The sequence below is a fragment of the Equus asinus genome, chromosome 13 (assembly GCF_041296235.1).
Source record: "Equus asinus isolate D_3611 breed Donkey chromosome 13, EquAss-T2T_v2, whole genome shotgun sequence".
NCBI lineage: Eukaryota > Metazoa > Chordata > Mammalia > Perissodactyla > Equidae > Equus > Equus asinus.
Window position 1 is genome coordinate 31,128,672 of NC_091802.1, and position 20,364 is coordinate 31,149,035.

The 20,364-nt window shown below is 51.4% G+C and overlaps 2 protein-coding genes across 2 annotated transcripts; one reads left to right on the forward strand and one right to left on the reverse strand.

The window, feature by feature from the left end:
• Nucleotides 1–12,901: 12,901 nt before the first annotated feature.
• Nucleotides 12,902–14,627, reverse strand: NOG (noggin). Its single transcript, XM_014861061.3, has one exon. It carries the CDS (start codon nt 14,060–14,062, stop codon nt 13,364–13,366), a length of 699 nt encoding a protein of 232 aa, XP_014716547.1. The 5' UTR covers nt 14,063–14,627; the 3' UTR covers nt 12,902–13,363.
• LOC139039973 (homeobox protein ARX-like) lies at nt 14,505–19,882 on the forward strand. The gene is made up of 4 exons (XM_070482150.1): nt 14,505–14,945; nt 15,841–15,977; nt 18,596–18,733; nt 19,391–19,882. The coding sequence occupies exons 1-2, from the start codon at nt 14,644–14,646 to the stop codon at nt 15,872–15,874; spliced, it is 336 nt and encodes a 111-aa protein (XP_070338251.1). The 5' UTR covers nt 14,505–14,643; the 3' UTR covers nt 15,875–15,977; nt 18,596–18,733; nt 19,391–19,882.
• The last annotated feature ends 482 nt before the right edge of the window (nt 19,883–20,364 follow it).

Below are 20,364 nucleotides of genomic sequence, written 5' to 3' on the forward strand. Positions count from 1 at the left end.
CTGCAGTGGCCGCTGTGTGTTTCCTCATCTGTAAACAAGAGTACCACCTCCTGGCATCGTGAGGGATGAGCTGAGACACATAGAATGCTCGGCACAGTTCTCGGCACGTGGTAAGGGCTCAATAAGTGATCAGTGCTATCATTGGTTTTTCCCAAGGACAACCAGTTGGAAAGGCAGGAGTTCTGAATCTGTTGTTACTACATAGTACCTGCCATGGGGTAAGTACTCAACCCACAAAGGGAGAGATAACATTACTGTGGTTTTGCCACCATCAGGGATGGAGGAGGACTGACGGGGTTCTAGTTAGGTTCTCAGAGTAGGCCGCCCGTCAAGATCTCTCTCACTCTAGAACTTGAGCTCTTCCAGCCGCCATGACCCCTGACTCAGGTGCCGGGCTGACTTTCCCAGTCTGAGGAAAGTCTGAGGTCGTGCCTCTGGAGATGTTTCGGAGTAGGAGTGGCAGTGGCCTGTCTCTGAGAGCTGGACTGTCCTCTGGCCTGGCAGGGAGGAAGTGGCTGATCCTGCTAACATGCTGGACGTTGGTCCTTCCACGACCCCCGGATCCCTCTCACGCTCTTCTCAGGGCTTCGGAGACTATGGAACTGTCTCTAACTTGGTGGGATGGTAGGTCTAATGGACACGTTCCTTAAATCCATGCTACTTTCAGGAACATAGAAAAAATATACTCATACTGAGTGTTTTTAAAAGGTGATTTTTATCTTGGGAGGACGGTAATTTGGCGTTTCATAGGTGTCACCAGGATCTAGTCTCAGCTCCAGTGCTGACCAGCTTTGGTACTTTGGGCAAGTCTCTGCACCTCTCTGGGCCATGGTTTCCTCACCTTTAACGTGAGAGGGTGGGAACAAATGTCAGTCACCTGGCTCTACTGTCCCTTCCATATTGGTCTTCTATGACTCCAGGCCCAGTTTCTTCTGGTTTAAACAGGCCACAATTCCTCATCGTTCCACCTTTTGACAAACCTGTCATCATGAGACAGCAGGATCCACAGAAGAGCGTCCCTCCCTGGAGTTGACAGGCCTTTCCAGCGAGGCTCCACCATCCCGCGGCTTTCCCTCTCTGTCCGGGCGGGGACATCTGAGTGCTCTTCGGAGAAGCACATATTATTAACAACAGTGACTTGTGTTTGCTCAAAGTTTTGGAGCTTACAAAGGCCTGAATATTATCAGTCACACAGCCAGGATGGGGTAGAGTACAGAGCTCAGATTCAACTCCACAGTCTGTACTTTTAACAAAGCCTGTACTTGTAAGCACCCCACATTACCTATGTCTTCAAAAGCTCTCCTTAAGTTGAAGTTGACATTAACCTATTTTCATTAAACAAATCAAAAAATTCCATTTGGATTTTATTTTAAAAGAAAAAACTGGAGCCCCTTCTCATATCCAGCACTCAGTTACTCACTTACTGCATACCTATTAAATATTTACATATATCAAGCACTATTTTGGACAATATAGTTGGGAATTAGAATCAAACACAGCAGCTGCCCTCAAAGAGCTTCAAAATCCAGAGGTAGCCAGATATGGGTGCATAACAATTTAGTGCAATGTTGTTAGTGCTGGACTCATGTGATGAGATGCAGTACGCACGATCAGAAAGAGCACGGGTCTTGGAGTTTGAGTCCTGGTTTTGAGTCCTGGCTTTGCCACCGACTGATTAAGAGACCTTAAGTAATTCACCAAATCTCTCTGAACCTATTACACGGCAGTAGTAAAACCACGTAGGATTACTGTTGGAATTTAAATGATATAATGCACATAATGTACCTAGGACAGTGCCTGTCACATATGGGCAGCTAATAGCTATTATTTATTGTTATTATTAATCATCAGCACCGTGGGAGGACAAAGTATAGCTTGATTAGTTCCACCCTGGCGAAGGGCTGAGGAGGAAGCGTGTGAGCTGCGCTCTGAAGTATGGGTAGGTCTTCCCTAGGTGGAATCCTGGTTTGGGGTGATGGGACAAGGGTAGGGCAGGGGCATTTCAGGTGGAACAAATGGTGTAAGCAAAAGCATCACAGGGCTGGCAAATTTAAGCAGTCATGAGTAAATTGGTATGGCCCGTTGGTGGGGATGGAGTGGAGCAGAAAATGATGGTCGATTATAGTGGAAGATAAGTTGGCGTCATAGACTGTAAAGGACCTTGGGCGCTGTGCTTAGGAAGTTAGCCATGATTTTATAGTAAAGGGGAGACTCCAGAAGTTTAGAGTATGTGTTAGGGAAATGGTAATGCAAGCGGCAATGGTGAAGATGGGACCAGGCTAGAGGTGAAGAAATTGACTATGAGGCTAGTCAAAGGCCAAGGCAAGAGCTGATGAGGGCCTGAGCTATGGCACATGGTAAGGATGGGGATGAGAGGATGGACTGAGAGGTAATTCAGGAGGTGCTGGCAGGTACTTTGTTAGTGAGGAGAGGATGCTCACAAGAAGTAGACCAAAAGTTTCTTTTTTCTTTTGTCTATATACCTGAGTGAATGATGGGCCCATTCCTCAAGAATGAGAAAACTGAAAACAGTCAGATTAGAAGGTTTGGGAATAGTTAGGATTCAACTTTGAACTTGTGTTTGAAATGGTGAAGTCCAGGAGGCAGCCGACTTTGCATGTCTGAAGCTCAGGAAAGACATCTGGCCTGGGGCAGAGATTCGGATGCTGCTTATCTGGAGGTGATAGCTCCCGCTGTGGGAGGCCCAGAGTTTCTTTTTTAGGCAGAGGGTATAAAAGGAGAGGAGAGCTGACCAGATCCCCGGGGAGCGTCAATCTCAAGAGTCCAGCCAGAAAGAAGAATGACACTGAGCATGTCTCCAAGGATCCAAGTGGACTGGAGCCATGGCAAGGGGCCCACCCATGGCACTTGCTTTTGAAGGGAAGAAGGAAGACAACAGCAGAAGCTTGGGTCCTTGGGCAACCTGCCTGGGAATGTGGCATTTGGGGGAAGTAGTGCAACCTTGGGGGTGAGAGGCACTTGTGTCCACATGTCAGTTACTGGCAGCCCCACACTCCCATCAAAATTTCTCCATTAGACTTGGTCTCTGGGCTTCAGCTTCCCCATTTTCCATGGTGGTGTAGACGGATCCCCTTTAAAGCTCTCCATTGCTGATATCATATGCTGACTCTCCTGAGGACCTTGGTCCTACCTGGGTGTGATTGTCTCTCTCACAACCAGGTCTCCGCCCCTGAAGTGAGGTGAGAATGACACCAGTCAAGCCTGTTTCTGGGAGGTAGTCACTTCTGTGTGATTCCTGCTCAAAGGCCAATAACTAGAAATGAGGAATTTCTAGAAGTTGAACAAATTAGGACTAATTTACGTGGGCTGGATTCCTGCCTCTGTCCCTGCAAAACAAAGTCCCTCATTTCTCAATTCTCATCCATCCTGATTTACCCTTTTTTCCTCTCAGCTTTGCCTTTGGTCATTGATTTTCCCACTCTCATCCATTCTCTGGCCTGTAATTTAAGAAACAACAACAGCAGACAACTGGCCCTCAATACAAAGCCTTTTCGTCAGCGGAGAAAAAGAAGAATCCATTGGATGCTTCCCCCAAGCTGTAGACCTTGCGGAGATAAAGACCTGGGTGAGGAGCTGGTCATGACCTCTGGGAAGTAGGGCATTCAGCTTCCATCCTGACCCGGATGGGCACTGCACAGACCACGGAGCTGGGAAGAGGGAAGGAAACATGATTGGCTGGACTCCTACACCCTCCAGGAGCCGCACATATGAAACCCACTGGAACATCCCATCACTCTGGTAAGGTGCTGTCACTTTTCCCATTTTAGGTCTGTGGAAACTAAATCTCAGGGAAGTCAGGCATCTTAACCAAGGTCCACAGCTAATGACCATAGAGCCAGGATTCAAGTCCAGGCTGGTCTCACTCCAAAGTCTGTGGTATCTCTCTTCCCCGACTCCCCCATAATCAAACTCCTCTCCCAGTAGAAAGATTTTTACCTCCAGGGCAAATTATTCTTCAAGCCTCAGTTTCTTTATCTTTAAAGTGATAATCAAAATTCTGGCTACAAGCTCTTGTGTGGGTTTGAAAGAGATAGTGGATGTGAAAGTGGCTTTTAAACTGTAAGCATCAGGCATGAGTTAGTCATTGTTTAATTTTACCATTCCCTGGGCAGGAGAAATCAAGTTTTATCTGTCCAGCAGATAAGGCAATCTCTCCCGTTTTTAAGGATTTCAGGTGTGGGGAAAGGTGAATCTTCCACCCACCCCTGGAGTCTTCTCAGAATCTTCCCCGGGAATCATTCAATGCTGTCTAGCTTCTGACGTGGGCACTGCTCTAGGTGGTGGACTCCCTTTTACTGGGAGGGTCCTCGATTTGCTGAAAGAGTTTATCTGGCAACTCAGCCATCCCTCCCCACCCGCTCAAGCAGACAGGGACCTTGAGAGTCAGCAACCTGAGAGTGCCTGTAAATCCCCAGAACTGATAGAGTCACCAGAGGGTCATCTGAACAGCCCTGGCTCCCTGCTCTGTATCACACAGTTGGGCTCCTTCTCAAAGCTTCCTTGGATCAGTATTTAACAAGAGCTGGACTCTGAACTCCTAGTATCCTCAGAGCTCCAGATCGAACCTGGCTTATACCAGCAAAGTGATCAATTAATATTTCTTCGTTTATTCAGTGTATTCAGTCATCCATATAAATATTGATATCTATACGTGCCCCAAACTGCACCAGTGCCCGGAGATAGCATGGTGAGCAAAATGAAGGGGGATAACAGTCCACTGGAAGAGAGAGCATTCAAATAACTGAAAATTATAAATACTGCCTACAAACTGGGATCCATCCCATGAAGAAAGTGTCCTGAGAGCCAAGAGAGCGTGGATCAGAGGCGTCCTGACCTGCTTTCCCTAGGAATGGGATCTGAAGGACAGGGTGGTCTTTAAGGGTGCTGGTGGCAGAGAAGGCAGCCCAGCTTGAAAGTACAGCATATGCAAAGGCCCTGAAGCAGGGGGGAGCTCGGTGTGTGAGAGAACCTTAATGAAAGACTGTATGGTTTGAACCCAGAGGCAGACGGAGAGGGGCCTCAGTCTCGCAAGGATTCTGGCCTCAGAGCCATGGAAGCCATTGAGAAGTTTTACGCAGGGGAATGACAAGACCACATGTGTGTCTTAAGGTCACTCGAGCTATAGCGTGGAGAATGGATTGGAGCTGGGGCGAGCATGGAATCAGGGAGACTGGTTGGGATTATAAACTCAGGGAGCACTAAACCCATCTGCTTCTCCCAACAGCCCAGCAGAGAGTTAGGGCTGTTTGAATCTTGGCTCTACCACCAACTAGCTGTGCCACCTTGGGCGAGTCACTTAAGCTTCCTGTTTCCACAGGCTTCCACATCTGTAAAATGGGGAAGAACTACTTCCCTTGCTTGACGAATTTTTTTCTCTTAATTGAATAAATTGAGCACCAGTCAGGAGTCCTGAGAGGAGGCTATCAAAACCAGGGGGTGCGGGGCCTGCTTCACTTGGCAGGTACGGGCTGCCACTGTCTTCTCATTCTTAGTCCATACACTCACTGAGCGGTCTGCAGACATGGGGTTGGTTTCCTGAGTCCGATCCCAACCACAGAGAAATACAGCCACTGGATCTCCCACTACTGATGGCACCAGCCGCTCCTGCCTCCACCATCTGGAATGAGCTCTGTGAGCACCCATCCTTTCTTCAGCTTCTGTGAGCTTCAGTTTTTCTACCTGTAAAATAAGCCAATGTACATTTACTCATCCAGCAATATTTGTTAAGTGCTTCTAGGGGTCAGGCACTATGCGAGTCTCTGTGGACATAAGACAGACTCATTTCCTGCCCTTGGCAGTTTTCATGGCTCATTGTGTGTCTCATTGTAAAATTATGTCTCTGAAAGTGCTTTGTAAATTCTAATGCTGTTTATACTTATAACAACTGTAAAGGGAGGGTTGAACTGGAAATCTGGAAACATTGCTTCTGGTGCCAGTTCTCTTCCACAGTAACTAGAACTGAGTCAAGTCAGTTGCTTTGAGAAACCTTAGTTTCTGCAGTCAAATGAAGGGGTGAAGAGCTCTAAGGCCATCCCCGTTTAAATGTTGTAATTCTGTCATCTTTCCCTTGAAATCTGGATCTGCTTCCCAAATTCTGTATGTGGTTTCCTTTAGGACTTCTTTTTTTCTTATTTCAAAGAATTAAAATTTGCTTTTTACTCTCAGTTCCTTCCTTATATCTAATCCACAGGCCCCAACTGCAAATGCCTACAGTGGTTCTGGGAGGTAATATAACGAGTGAAGCATGCAATAGGGAGAGGTGGGGACTGTGGCAAAAGAAAGGGGGCATGTATGATTTAAAGGGGACAGCTTCTTCTCAGCTCCAGCAAATTATTGCTTTATACAAAAATACAAGATGGCTCTAACCTGTGTTTTCCTTTAAGACATCTCTCAGTTTTGTCCTTTTCTGTCCCTTCCCCCATCACACTGTCCTCCAGAACTAGATGACAATAGCAGTCTCTAATGTGGCCTTCAAACCCGCAGTTTTACTTTTCTAATCTTTTTTTACACAAATCTAATCCAGGAGAATCTTCCCACCTCATCCTTTCCTCAAGAACCTGCAGTGGCTCCCTGTGGACCGCTAAGGCAGTTCGCTTCACTTTACTTAATATTTACTGAATGCTCACCATGTCAACCATTGTCCTGTATGTTGCGGAAACTAAAAGAATGAGTTACAATAAAAAATTTCTGTCACTTAAAAATTCTCACAGCCTAGGACAGGGTTTAACCTTTGTGTCACAGACTGTAGAATGTGGTGAAAACGACAGACTCTCTTCCCAGAACAAACACATACAAATACATTTTACACACATTACAGAGCCAAACTTGACACCCTTCTTGTAAGCACAACAGGTTAAGAACCCCCTCAGGGCTTAGGGGGATGAAGGAGCAGAGCGAAGGGCGATGGTTCCTCCCAGCCAGGGGAAGCCTTTATGGAGACCTGACGTGACCTTGAAATCACACAGGCCTGGATTTGAATCCAGGTACTTCCAGTTACCAGATGTGCACCCTTGGGCCAATCACTTAACCTCTCTGGGCTTCATTTTCCTCATCTGTATAATGGCATTGATGCTCCTCATTTCACAGTGAGGATGAAGTGAGATAACAAATATGAAGCCCTGGGCTGGCCGCATCTCTCAACTGTCAGCACCTCTCTGTTCCTTGGCCTCTCTCAGGTTTCCCCCGCACTCCTTTCTTCATACTGTCCCCAAATGCAAATATATTCAGTGCCATCAGAACCCTCCGGTCTGCTGGGAAAATCTTACTGCTCTCCAAGCCCAGACTACTTGTTTATCCCTACCCTCCCTCTTTGCCTCTGTCCCTACCATCCATCCATCCATCCACTCAACTCAATTATAAACTGAAATCTTCTCCAGGCTTCTCAGATTCCTCCTTCTTCTGGATAAGCCTGGAACCTCCCTGTGCGTGAGTGTATGGGGGAAGCTCTTTCATCTGAGATTCCTCTTCTGTGCATGGTCTCTTGCAGGCCCGAAACAGCAGGGGCCTTTTTGACCTCTCCCTCAGCCCCCATATTCAATCAGTCATCAAGTCCTCGCCAGTCTTCTGGCAAAGGATCAGTTGGCATTGATGCTCTTCAAGTATCGATTCTCATTGACTCATTCTGGACCATGTCAAGGTCCTCCTTTGCTAATCTCCCAGCAGCCACTATCTCATTTCCAATCCATCCCAGACACTGGCACCGAACTGAAACTGAAAATGGCTATCTTCTCATTTTTGTGTCCTGGGCCTATAGAAAGTGCTTGTGGTAGATTAAAGATGGTCCCTGATTCTTTGCTACTGTTCCCGAAGAGAAGTGATGTCTGATTCCCTTCCCCTTGAAACTGGGCTGGTCTTAGAGATTTGCTTCACCAACAGACTGCAGCGGAAACAACATGGAACTTTTGAGGCAGCGTCACAAGAAGATTGTCGCTTCCGACTAGTCTCCTGGAAGACTTTCTCTCAGAGCCATGAGGAAGTCCAACTAGTCTGAGGCCATCAGGCTGTGAGAAAACCCAAGCCACATGGAGAAGCCACTTGTCGGAGCTCTAGTCAACTGATCAGCTGAGCTCCCAAAATGGCTAGAAGCCATTTTGGAATGGGATCCTCTAGCTCTCAGCTGACACCATGAGTATCAGAGATGAACTGCCCAGCTGAGCCCTTCCCAAACTCCTGACTCACAGAATCATGAACAAAATAAAATGGTTGTTTCAGCATTGTTAATTTTGGTGTAGCTTGTTACACACCAATATACAACCAGAATGGTGCTCAAAAACTGTTTGTTGAATGAATAAATAATTCCTTTGCAATAGTGCTCTATTGGTGTCCCTGCCCAATTCAAGAGCTCTTAATGGCTCTCTATCGCCTGAGAAATAGTTTACTGCCCTTCGCTGGCATTCAAGGTCCTCTGTAATTTGTCTTCCGCCTGCTTTTCAGACCTTATTGCCTGCTCTCCCTGGGCATAGATCTGTCCTATGCTGAAGTTTGTTTGAGCTGTTTCCCAAACATGCAAATACTGTTTCAGCATCATGTCTTTACTCACATACACTGCTTTCTCCATCTAAATGCCCTTTCCTCCCACATCTCCACCACAGGAGCTCAACATTCAACTTGAGATTTGAGACTAGTCCGGTGCCTTCCCTGGCTGCCCAGTCCAGATGTGAGCCCTGCTCTTTCTGGCCCAGGTTTGTTTGATGGTTGGTTTAAAGCCTCTTCCATCACTTGCCCTGTCCTTCCCTCCTTACCTTTTCTATTGCCTTGTAAACTTCTTGTGTTGAGGTGAGGGGTGTGAGGCGGGGTCCTGGCGCATAACTGGGGGTACAGCAATGTTCCGTGTGGCTTACCATGTAGGAATCCCTACCCAGCTTGAGTTGGGACTTGCCAGCACCTCCTGTGGCGCATCGTGTCTCCCAAGCCAGGTGCTGAGTGCTCGAAGGGAGGAAGGGTGTCTGGAAGGAGCACAGGCCTCACCGTCAGCTCAGGTTTTGAACCATAACTGTGCCGCTTTCTGTGTGGCTCTGGGCGAGACGCTTAAACTCTCCAAGCTCCAGTTTCCTTGTTTGGAAACTAGAGACTTTGGATGAGAATGTGTGTAAGGGGCCTAGCTTAGTGCTTGGCACATCACACACCATTAATAACTGCTTCCTGAATACGTACTGGTGATCACCTTCTTGGTGATCAATTGTTATTATGTCAATTTTGGAGAGAACTCTTCCCCACCTGAAAATAGATAAATAAATAAGAACAAAACAAAAAGAGGGACCCTGAAGAGGCACAATGGAGACTGCCTAGCCAACCCCAGCTCTGCGCATCTGTGTGATCTGCAGCATGTCCCTGCTGAGGTCTCAGTCTTCTCATCTGTAAATTGAGCAGTGGGCTTTGGAATCTCCCCAATGCTCCCCTCCAGCTCTGACATTCCAAGAGCATTAAAGAAAAAGGATGAATCACTCCTTCAAAATACCAATATGGGCTGCGCCCTCCCCCTGCTGTCCCCATCCAGCACAGCTAAGAGCTCTTAATACACAGCCAGCTTCCTCCTGCAGCTGCCACCAAACTTCAACCCCTTTTCCCAGGAGTCTCAGAAGCAAGACTGATAATGGACCCCTGGCCTTCTCCATCTCAACAGGGAACCAGATCCCATTCCCAGACTCTGGGGGCCACAGGGCCCTCCCCTGAGGGGGCTGGCTTTCTGTGGACATTTGGCCCCGGTATGCTTGAAGTGCGGGGCATGTTGGAAGGGCAGAAGGAAGGAATGATGGGCAGAGTTGACAACAGAGGGTTGATGAGTGAATTCTTGCAATCATGGCAGGAGGGCTGTGGTGATGGAAACCTTGCCATTCTCTTCCAGGATTTGGGAAAAGTTGATGTGCCTATATCGGTAATAGTTATAAATTTCCATCGTGGGGAAGCATGGGCCCTCAGCAGCTGCATAAATTCATAGACACAGGCTGTCAAAGCCACAGAAGACACCAAGATCAATTTTCCTCCTTACAGGAGATAGACACTAGGTGACCGCAGAGGACAGTTTTCTTGCCTCTCTGCCCAGTGCTCTCTGCTTATTTCCGCGTTGATGCTATTATTAGTATTATCAACATTAATAATAATGGAGACGTAACCGGTTGTGCATTAGTCACAATGTTCCAGGAGCCAGCACCTCCTTCGCTCTCTTCTGGGACTGCCTGGGTCCTGCTGGGTCCTCTCCCCGCGGGGGGCCGGAGCGGCTTCGGGCCTGCCCTTTGAGTCTGTCTGTCCGGTGGCCTGTCTACTGCCGGTCACGTCTGCAGTCCGGGTCCTCCTAGCTCACACGGGCTCCGGCTCTGAAAGCCGAGAAGCTCGCCGGCTGCGAGCGGGTTTTCCAAGTGGGCAGAGGTGGGGAGGAGGGGCGCGGGCGGGCGGGTGGAGGGAGGAGGGGGCGTCGCGGAGGGGAAGACCTCGCATTGTAATCCAATGACATTGCCAACGTGGGGGTGGGGGCGCTGGCCTCGGCGCGCTCTCCGAGTTTTGGCTGCCCGCCCAGCTGGGAATAACTCTCTTCGCATAATTCGCGTGTTTACCAGGCATGAAAATTCTTGCTTTCGGCTGCCCCCCCCACCCCCCGCGTAAGCCCCCTCCCCTTCCCCCTCCCCACCACCTCCGCCCCTCGCAAGTGAAACTCCGTCTAAAAAAATATTGGCCCGGGGCACAGAAAGTTTTGCATAAATTCATAAGTGATGAATGGCTGATTTTAACGTTATTTGGGTATTTGTCAGAACTTAACAAATATACATGGGGACGGCGGTTCATAAACTTAAACATCTCAATATCCCCTTTCTTCTGGAAATAAATTACGTTTGTTTGCCCGGCTTGGAGTCTTAAGGTAGCCGACATTAGGAATATTTTAAAAGCCATCATCCATCGAGCATGTCTCCCAGGCGCCAGGAAGATTAAATGAAAGAATCATAAGATGGAGGTCTTTAACTTTTAATCCTTTTACAATGAAGCCTCAGATAGTCGCGGGGGCAGGGTGCCCTCTCTGGGGGGAATAATGCCGTTATTCCTCGGCTCTCAGTTAATGAATACCCTAACGTCTGTCCCACGGCTGACGGAGGCAGCGCCGGGGAGGGGGCTCCGGCTCCCGGGCCAGGCTATTGAAATGAGGAGCCACCGAGGCTGCGTCGGGAGGGAAGAAAGCGCCCGGCTGGAGGGACAGGGCGGGCGGGGCCGGGGCATTGAGACTGCGCTGGGGACCCGGCGCAGGTTTGAAATAATTAGCATAGATTCGCCGGGACTCCGGACTCAGGGGGGGTGGGGGGATGCCGGGAGGGAGGCGCGGGGAGGTGGCAGGGGGGTGGGGAGGTAGCAAAGGAGAGCGACTTTGGAGTCCAAGATAAATAAAGGGAGCGCTGAGCAGTGTCAGGAAGCGGGCCCACGTGGAGCAGTGCGGATGGGCGCCACCGCGGACTGAGGGGAGGGACGCACGCGAGTCAAGCGCCCGCCCCAAGAAGTTGGCTTTTGAAGGGGTGGGGTGGGAGTGATGTTTTGCACCTCCCTTTAAGGGGTAACGCGTCTTTTGCCCCTATCTAACCGCAAAGCTCCTAGATCCCGGTTCTGATTTCTCCTCCCTCCCCACCCCCATGTGGAGTAAGCGTCCAGAGCTGGGGGTGCACCGGTTCCCAATAGCAAATCCCAGGGGTGGCGTTTTTCACCCAAATTCGGACCCCTCCGAAACCCTGACCCTCAGAGTCTTCTTTAGGTCCTGGGGGAGTGGGAGGGGAGTGTCAAAGCTCCCAGCAATTCCGGCTGAGGGCCTGGGATTTCGGGGGCTCAGACCTGCAAGATCCCGGAGGCAGTGAGTTTTGATTCTAGGGGATCGCCTCAGCTCGCACCACCGCAGCTTCCGGGCATGCAAAGGGTTAACACGGGCTGGATATTGGGGGGTGGGGGGGGTTGAGGAGGGAGGGGTGGCGGGATCTGGGTGGGCGCACTCTGATCCCCCCCCATTCCTCGGGGGTCAAGTTTCAGCGGCACTCCGCCCCCAGGGTAGGTGTGAAAGACACGTGTCCCCATTGTGAAGGGCCTGTCAGGCAGGACAAAGCGGCCGCCCACCCTCCGCCCCCCACCCCCGCCTGCCCCTCGGCCCAGCCTGGGGTCAGCTCCAGGGGGCCGGCTGGGTGTCGAGGTCACGACAGGCCCGAGCTTTGGTGACATAGGGAGAAAAAGCTGGGAGACTGGGCGGAGGCCACGTGACGCTCAAGTGAGGGGTTTGAGAATAACCCCCTCCCCCCTATGAAAAACTGAGCGGTCACCTCCATCACACCAGAAGAGAGGATGAGCCCTTCTCCCAACAGGCGTAGTAAGCAGAGCAGCACCCCCTTCCCCCCCCCTCCAGCCCCCCCATCCCCCCATCAATCACCAACACAGAGAAACGCAGTGTCGAGCGCAGTCGATTTTAGTGGTTTTCTTTAATCCTGCTCTGCACTTCTTTCTCATTTACTACACGGGATATTATAAAGAATAAATAGCAGATACTCTTAATTTACAATGATTAGTCATTCCATTTGTTCTCTATATTTACAATAACTGTAAAATAACATTGAACTCTATAGCTTCTTCGAGGTCCAAGGAAAACCAAAACACTTTCCGAAGAATGGAAAATAGCTTTTTAAAAGTCCTTCTACATGGGGCTGGCCCCGTGGCCGAGTGGTTAAGTTCGCGCGCTCCGCTGCAGGCGTCCCAGTGTTTCGTTGGTTCGAATCCTGGGCGCGGACATGGCACTGCTCGTCAGACCACGCTGAGGCAGCGTCCCACATACCACAACTAGAAGAACCCACAACAAGAAATATACAACTATGTACTGGGGGGCTTTGGGGAGAAAAAGGAAAAAATAAAATCTTTAAAAAAAAAAAAAAGTCCTTCTACAAAACTTCTCCCCTCTCTTTGTACTTTAAGAAAAAATAACTTTTCCCCCCTGCTTCGCCATGCGAAGGGCACTGGAATATAAATAGCAGGTTAACATTATTAGCAACAACCAGGATAAGTCTCTCTTTTCTCTGTTCTTTTTTTTCCTTTTGCTTACTTTTTTTTTAAAAATACAGTAGAAGCCGGTAACTTTTAACGTATAATACTGACCTTTTAATAAGTAAATTAAAACTGGGACCGTATATACACACACATATACATTCCTACACAGTTAAACAGTGCATTACATGAACCAGAAAGCTAGGTCTCTGTAGCCAAAAAAAAAAAAAAAACCCAAAAAGTTCATTGAATCCCCTCGCGAGAGGGTGGTGGAACTGGTTGGAGACGGTGCGGGGGGCGTCGGTGGGGAGCGATCAAGTGTCCGGGTGCGGGCAGGGGGCCCCGAGTTCTAGCACGAACACTTGCACTCGGAAATGATGGGGTACTGTATGGGAATCCAGCCGCAGCGCTGGCCCCCGCGCCGCTGACAGCGCCACCGCAGCACCGTGAGGTGCACGGACTTGGACGGCTTGCACACCATGCCCTCCGGCACGGAGCACGAGCGCTTACTGAAGCAGCTGCCCACCTTCACGTAGCGCGGCCAAAAGCGGCTGCCCAGGTCGTTCCACGCGTACAGCACCGGGCAGAAGGTCTGCGACCACAGCCACATCTGTAACTTCCTCCGCAGCTTCTTGCTCAGGCGCTGCTTCTTGCCCGCGGCCAAGCCCTCGGAGAACTCCAGCCCTTTGATCTCGCTCGGCATGGCCCCCGACGGCCGCTGCCGCAGCAGCTGGTCCAGCTCCGCCAGGTCCTCGGCGCCCCCGGCCGCCCCCCCGCCCCCGCCGGGCCGGTCCTCGGGGGGCGAGGTGGCCATGAAGCCCGGGTCGTAGTGGCCCCCCAGCAGCGAGCGCAGCAGCGTCTCGTTCAGATCCTTCTCCTTGGGGTCAAAGATAGGGTCCGGGTGTTCGATGAGGTCCACCAGGGGCAGGTTGTCGCTGGGAGCCGGGCGGATGTGGAGATAGTGCTGGCCGCCGGCCGGTGCCGCCCGCAGCCCCAGGACCACCACCAGGGCGTAGAGGGTGACCCCCAGGCTGGGGCAGCGCTCCATGCCTCCGGCGCGCGCCCGGGGCTGCTGCTTCGTCCCGCGTCCCCGGAGGAGAGCACGCCGAGCCCGCGGCGCCGCCGCGCTCCCCCGTCTCTCCGGCGGCCGCTCACCCGAGGCTGGGCAGGCGCAGGGCCGGCAGCATGAGTCGCCGGGAGAGCCCTTCGCGCAGCGCCGGCTCCCACTGGCGCGGAAAAAAGGCACACAAGTTGGCCGCAACTCCTCTCCCGGGTCTATTCGGGAAGGCGGCCTCGGCGGGGCATCCGAAATTACTCCAGGGCCACCGCGGACGCGGGGGGCGCCGGCTCCTCGCTGCCTTCCCGGGCCGGCGGCGGCGCAGGGCGCGTGGACGAGCCGCTCTCCCCTCCTCCTCCTCTCGCTGCTCCTCGTCCCGCCGCTCTGTGCAGCGCTGCTGGCCGAGCCGGTCCTAGGGGCACTTCCCTCCGCCTGCTCGGGGCTCCGCGGCCGGCTCTGCCCGGCGGACTCCAGCGGCGGCGGCGGCGGCGGCGTCCGCGCACGTTGGCACCGGTTTGTCTGTCTCGCAGGGTCCAAGCCTTTAAATTTCCTGCACTTTCAGCTCCATCACCATGGAAACCACTGACTCTCTCGGCGTTGCCCCCTCCCCCTTCTTCCCCCCAAACAACAACCCCACCCCCCACTTCTCCACCCCAGAGGAGCTGGAGCAGCACAGGCTCCGGGGGAAGCCGCCTGCACTCGCCGCGGCGGCGGCGGCGGCGGCGGCGGCTTCGGCAGCGCCCAGGGCTGTGCCCCGCCGGACCCAGATGCCCCGGGAAGCCGACAGTCCGGCTGCCCGCCGGAGCTCACAGGCGGCGGCGGCGGCGGCGGCGGCGGCGGCAGCGGCGGTGGCGGCGGCGGTGGCGCTTGGCAGGTCTCCGCGCAATTTTCTCTCTCCCCCACCACCCACCCCCCTTCTCCTCCTCCTGCAAAATGCACCGCCCCCCTCCTTTCTCCTGGAGCAATGCAACTGGGGCTCTAGGCGCCCCGCCAGGGCCAGTCCTGGGGAAAGCTCGCGGCGGCGCTGGAGCCGGGCTGGAGGGTGCAGGGCCGGTTCTGGGGGGTGCTCGAGGTGGAGCTGGAAGGCTTCTCACTAGCTGGGTGCTTTGCACTAGGAGGGGAGCTGCAGGGAGGTGCTGGGGGCTCGTCTCTTGGTGCAGTTCGGCGCAAGGAATTTCTCCAAGTGCACGGAGCTTTTTCCCCAGGCGCGTCTCGCCTTCCTCTCTCCCGGGCTCGGTCTAAGTCCCCTCCCCCTCCCCCCAACACGCACACACACACACTTAGACACACACACACTTACACACACACACACACACACACACACACACACACACACACACTTTGCGCCGGGGGAGTCCGGGAGCCGCAGCGTTGCGCAGCGTGATGTAATTCCTAGGAAGCACTCCTGCCCGCCTGTTACCCAGGCCCGCGAGGGGGGTCCGCTCCTCACCCTCCTTCTCCTCCTTGGCCTGGTCCTGCACCCTGAGTGGCCGAGCTGCAGGGGCGCGTCCGGATCGCCTGCGGCTCCCCTAGCCCGCCGGCTCCGCGCGGCGGCAGCTCGGCTCCCTGGGGGCGGCGCGCCCTCTGCCGGCCCGCGGCGAGTCCTGCTCCTGGCGCTGGCGGGGGCGGCCCTGCGAGGTGGGTTTGTCTGCTGTCCACGCTGCCCAGCTCAGTTTCTGCTTGTGTCCGTGTCATTGTGTGTGTGTGCGTGTGTGTATATGTGCGCGCGCGCTGACGGTTCCGTCCTGGTTCTGGCTGTTCTCTCGAAGCTCTCCAGACACTCAGTGTAAACAGACTTCCTGAGATTCCTCCCCAAGCCCCTCAAGTGTCACAAGAATTGTACTGCACCTTCTGCCTCCGCTATATCGGCCTCAGAGGGCAAGAATGCAGACCAGAAACTTAAAAGGTGAGTCCTGGCTAGGGTCGGCCCTGATATAACTGTCTTAACATTGGAGCAGCCACTTTTGTGGCACCACATACCTTTCTGCATTGGTGACATAACTACATCACTCTTCCTACCTTTCTGTGATTCTAAATAAACCTGCTTTCTCTTCCTGGAGCAGTTTCTTTGATGAGAGATGGATATTGAAAAGACACTCCAGTTAATTTTCCCTTGGATAAGGAACTGACTCTAAGCTTCAAAATTCAAACTCAGTTTCCTTTGTGGTGGATGTGACTGGAGTCTGGAAAACGCTGAAACAAGAGACCCAGAGTGGATGACAAGTATTGACCAGCATTGCACGGAATGGAGTATGGAGGTCTCATTGTGACAGCCTAGATCACTCCACTTTCTTTCCCCAAAGATCTGGTTTTCCCTTTCCACCTGTGACGACCCCCCACCCCCACCCCGCCCCGGAAGTTTATCGTCTGTCTAAGGAAGAAAACACACTTTGCTTCATGGCACAGTCTTTCTGCAAAACCTCAGCAGTTGAAAGGGATGTCCAGTTTCAGCTGAAAACATTTTCTTAAACTTTCGAGTCTAGACAATACCTAGAATTAGACTATCGAGACACTGCCTAAAAAGAAATCTTGCCTTGATGAATACCGGAGATGAGAACAACCCACTGGTTCTTTGAATTGACTTGATTCTGAAATAATGTGTAACTAGAACCTGGCACATAGTAGGCTCTTAAACGATACTCCTTTCTTTTTTGATGTGCTTTAGGAGGGTTGGCGCGAGTTTGTTTCCTTAGGAAGATTTAAATGTTCCAGAGCAATTTGGTTCACTGCTGTGAATTAACTAAGAAAATAATTTTTCAGTAAAGAGTTCAAAGGCTAAATTCTAGCGCAGCCCTCCTGAGATGGTAGGTTCCAATTAGTGACATTTTATTGTGCTGTTTGCTGTTCCATCAATCTCCTCTCCTCTCCTTCAAATCACCTATTTTTGTTTGAAAACCAACCAGATCCTCCAGTCCTTTATTTAGGCTGGGTAGATTCGACTGAACAGCAAGAAAAGGTCCCTCGGGAATGAAAAACAAACCATGTCAGACAATAGGTGGGGTGACCTGTTTATAGAGTGTCCACTGGGGGAAGATCATGGAGAAAACACAGAGGGGAAAGAACTCACAGTTAGTCGCCACCCTCCAAGACTTCTGCAGTTCAGTTAAGGAGGATATGACAAGTATATGAAGAAAACATTAAAACGATGTGGAACAAAATCTAGAAATTCCCATAACAATGAAGACCAGTGTTTCACAACCTTTCAAAAACCCATACCCACTTTTGATAAATATTACAATTTCATGCTATCCTTTGAATGTTGTTTGAAATTTTATAATACATTATGATGACCAAAAAAAGTCAAAACATTTACAATATAAGCAAGAGTGTTTTCAACCACACTTACCCTTCTTCACTGTGGGATTCTGAAATGCCCCACTTGGGGGGCCTGCAGTCAGTCCCCGACTCTGTGTCGTGCTGGGGTAGCCCATGCACTTAGGTACTGAGTGAGTCCGGGGATGCTGTTATCAGAGACTAAGCAGTACTAATACCTTAGTGGTAGAGCTGGGCTTTAGCTGGGCTTAATGAAGAAAAAGGATATCTTTATCTAAGTGGGGAGAGGAGATTTGAGACATACAATTTGAGTCTGCATGTAAAGGGGAAGCACGCTGTAGCAGGGACAGCCAGAAGGTCTGGGACAGGGGAATGGAGGAGGAAATGTGATAAACAGGGAAACTTAATGCAAAGGCAAACTTTGGACCAGGTGGATCTTGATTGGAATTCTGGCCCTGTCACTCACCAGCTGGGCTGCCTTCTTAACATGGGCATCTTAACTCCAAACTTCCGTTTCCCCATCTGCAACATGGGGATAACACACACCTCTCAGAATTGTGCTATATAAACGAGGTAATGAATGTCTAGCTTAGCACAGCACCTGGGGAGGACTATATACGTGGTGGGTGATCATCTTTCAACAAATGTTAGTTCTTCAGGGAACCCCACTGCCCTTGATTGGCCAACCGTCTCAGCTTTGAGCCAGAGGCTTACAGGGGCTGGGATGCTGCTGAAATCAACTGCAACGCCTTTGGGCCTGCTTTCTGTCCACTCAGCACGTGCACCTCAGGTTTTCTCGATGGCTTCTGGCCTTCAGGAGTTTGGGCGAGGGGGACTGGAATTTCTTGGGGGACTCAACAGCTGACCCATTTCAATCCTTCTGTGGCTCTGTTGAAGAGAGAGCTTGACCAGCAGGACAAAGAGGGTTGTATTTCTTCAAAAGGAAGCGGGAGGGTGGGAGAAGGGCCAAAGGAGGGATGGCTATCCGCTCCGCTCCTCGTTGTGGAGGGTGCTTAGATTTTCGTGGGGATTGTCTAGGGACTCGGGCCTCAGCAGTCCATGTAGGAAGAGTCCACTGGACCTTGCGAATGTAGGTCCATTCTCGGCTAGCCGCATCCCAGGACTTCTGTCCCTGCAAAATGCTCTGGGCAAGGAAAATTGAAGCACTCCCCTGAACAACTGCTTTGGCAACTCCAGGTCGAGGGCAAGAGGACCCTGAAGGTGCTTTTATGCATCTTTTCTTATTTCCAGCTGATACTAAGAACAATTCAACAATTTTCTTGCTTGTTTGGCCCTGGAAACACAGACCTGAGGCAGCTGTGGGTGATGTACAAAGAACATGGGGCTTGTTGTTGGAAAACTTGCAAACTACCAGCTGTGTGACCTTGGGTGAGTCACTTCACCTCTCTGGGGCTCCTTGACATGGAGAGGTCAGGGGACCATGAGGTACCACGAAGGAGAAGGCATGAGAGCTATCATCTTTTAGGCCCAGCATCATCCCAGGCATATGAACGTCATCGAGCTCTGATTCTAGTTATTTCTCAGATCCTATCAATGTCGAATTTGATGGGCTTTTTCTTAGTGAGACCCAAAATGGCATTTTGGGACTTGACCCAACTTAGCAAAGTGAGGAGAAGCCAGCCATGAGGCTTGTGACTTTCCTCTCCTGACTGCTGGAAGAAAGCGAGTGGAGGTGGCTCCCAAAGCCAGAGGATGGTGGACTCTCTAAACAGCCTCACCCCCATCCTGCCCACTCCCCTACCTTGGTTGGGGGAACCCTGGCCACTTCAGCACCCACAGCCAGGGTCAGGGCCAGTTCAGCTTCATAATGCATTCTAATCTTGTGTGTGTGTGTGTCCAACTGGTGATGGGATTCTAGTTAGAAGGGTGAAATTCTAACTAACATAGGCAATAGGAGTGAGGAGGTAAAAGGGGGAAAAATAGGAGGAGAGAAAGAGGGGAGAAGGGAAGGGAGATAACCCCAAATTGTGGGCTGGGGTGGGAAAATGGGTAAAATGGGTAAATAAATGTGACATGCATTTCCAGGAACAGAGACAAAGCCAGAGGCCAGAGGAGGAGAGGCGCTTGCCCCAGCCCCGACAGCCCCTTCCCTCCCCAGTCTGGCTCCCGCTCCTCCGCCTGCGGCCCCCTCCCCACCCGGCTCCACGCTGGGGAAGGGGAGACGACTCTGGAGCCCGGTGGCTCATTCATCTCCTGATAAACTGTTTATCTGAGTTTTAACGAGGGCGCCTCTCTTCCAGCCCTGGAGACAGAAGCCTCCTCATGTTTAGCCTGCCCTGATGTGGGGGGCCTGGGGGTGGGTGGGGGCGACGCCGGCAGGCCAAGCTTCTGCCCTCTCCTTGCTCGCACAGGCCCCCTCTGCGCTTCGCCCTCAGCTCTCCCGGCTTCACGGTGCATTTCCTCAGCTGAAGTCTGGGTCTAGGGTGGACTCAAGGCTTTCCTCTGGAAAGGAAGTCTTTTTACAGTTCCTTTCTCATCAGCACTGTCTTGAAACACACACGTATGCTAAATAAATTTAAAAATCAAACAAAGCTTGGTTCTGAGTTGTGAATTTTTACCATAGATGACCCCATATTTCACAAGGAAAACGAACGGAATGCCACAGCTATGGTATGGGCTGTGTGGGAAAGGATTCTCCCAAAGGATGGAGGAGCTGTTCTGTGAAAAGACAGCTGTCACCAAGTTAATAGAAATTTAAACTGCAAATGCTCTAGAACTTGCTTCCCACTTCCCACCACTCACCCTTAGGGATTTGCACAAGTGCACACTTGTACAGATACTGACACACTTGTTGACGAGCGTCCTTCTACCTGCCACAACACACACAGGAATAGTAAATACAAACACATGCAGGTGCACACCCCCACACACATATACACACATGCCACACACACACACTCCCCAGGCCCCGCCACCATCCTTTGGTCTCTCCCTTTGCCACCTGGGCTGTAAAGGTTTCTGGAGACAGTCCCCCTTAGCCACCTGCCATGAGGAATTTA

Coding starts and splice junctions, on each gene's coding strand:
- NOG (XM_014861061.3), bottom strand. CDS start 14,062: ATGGAGCGCTGCCCCAGCCTGGGGGTCACCCTCTACGCCCTGGTGGTG.
- LOC139039973 (XM_070482150.1), top strand. CDS start 14,644: ATGGAAACCACTGACTCTCTCGGCGTTGCCCCCTCCCCCTTCTTCCCC. Junction 14,946..15,840: donor GCGGCGGTGGCGCTTGGCAG/GTCTCCGCGCAA, acceptor GTTCTCTCGAAG/CTCTCCAGACACTCAGTGTA.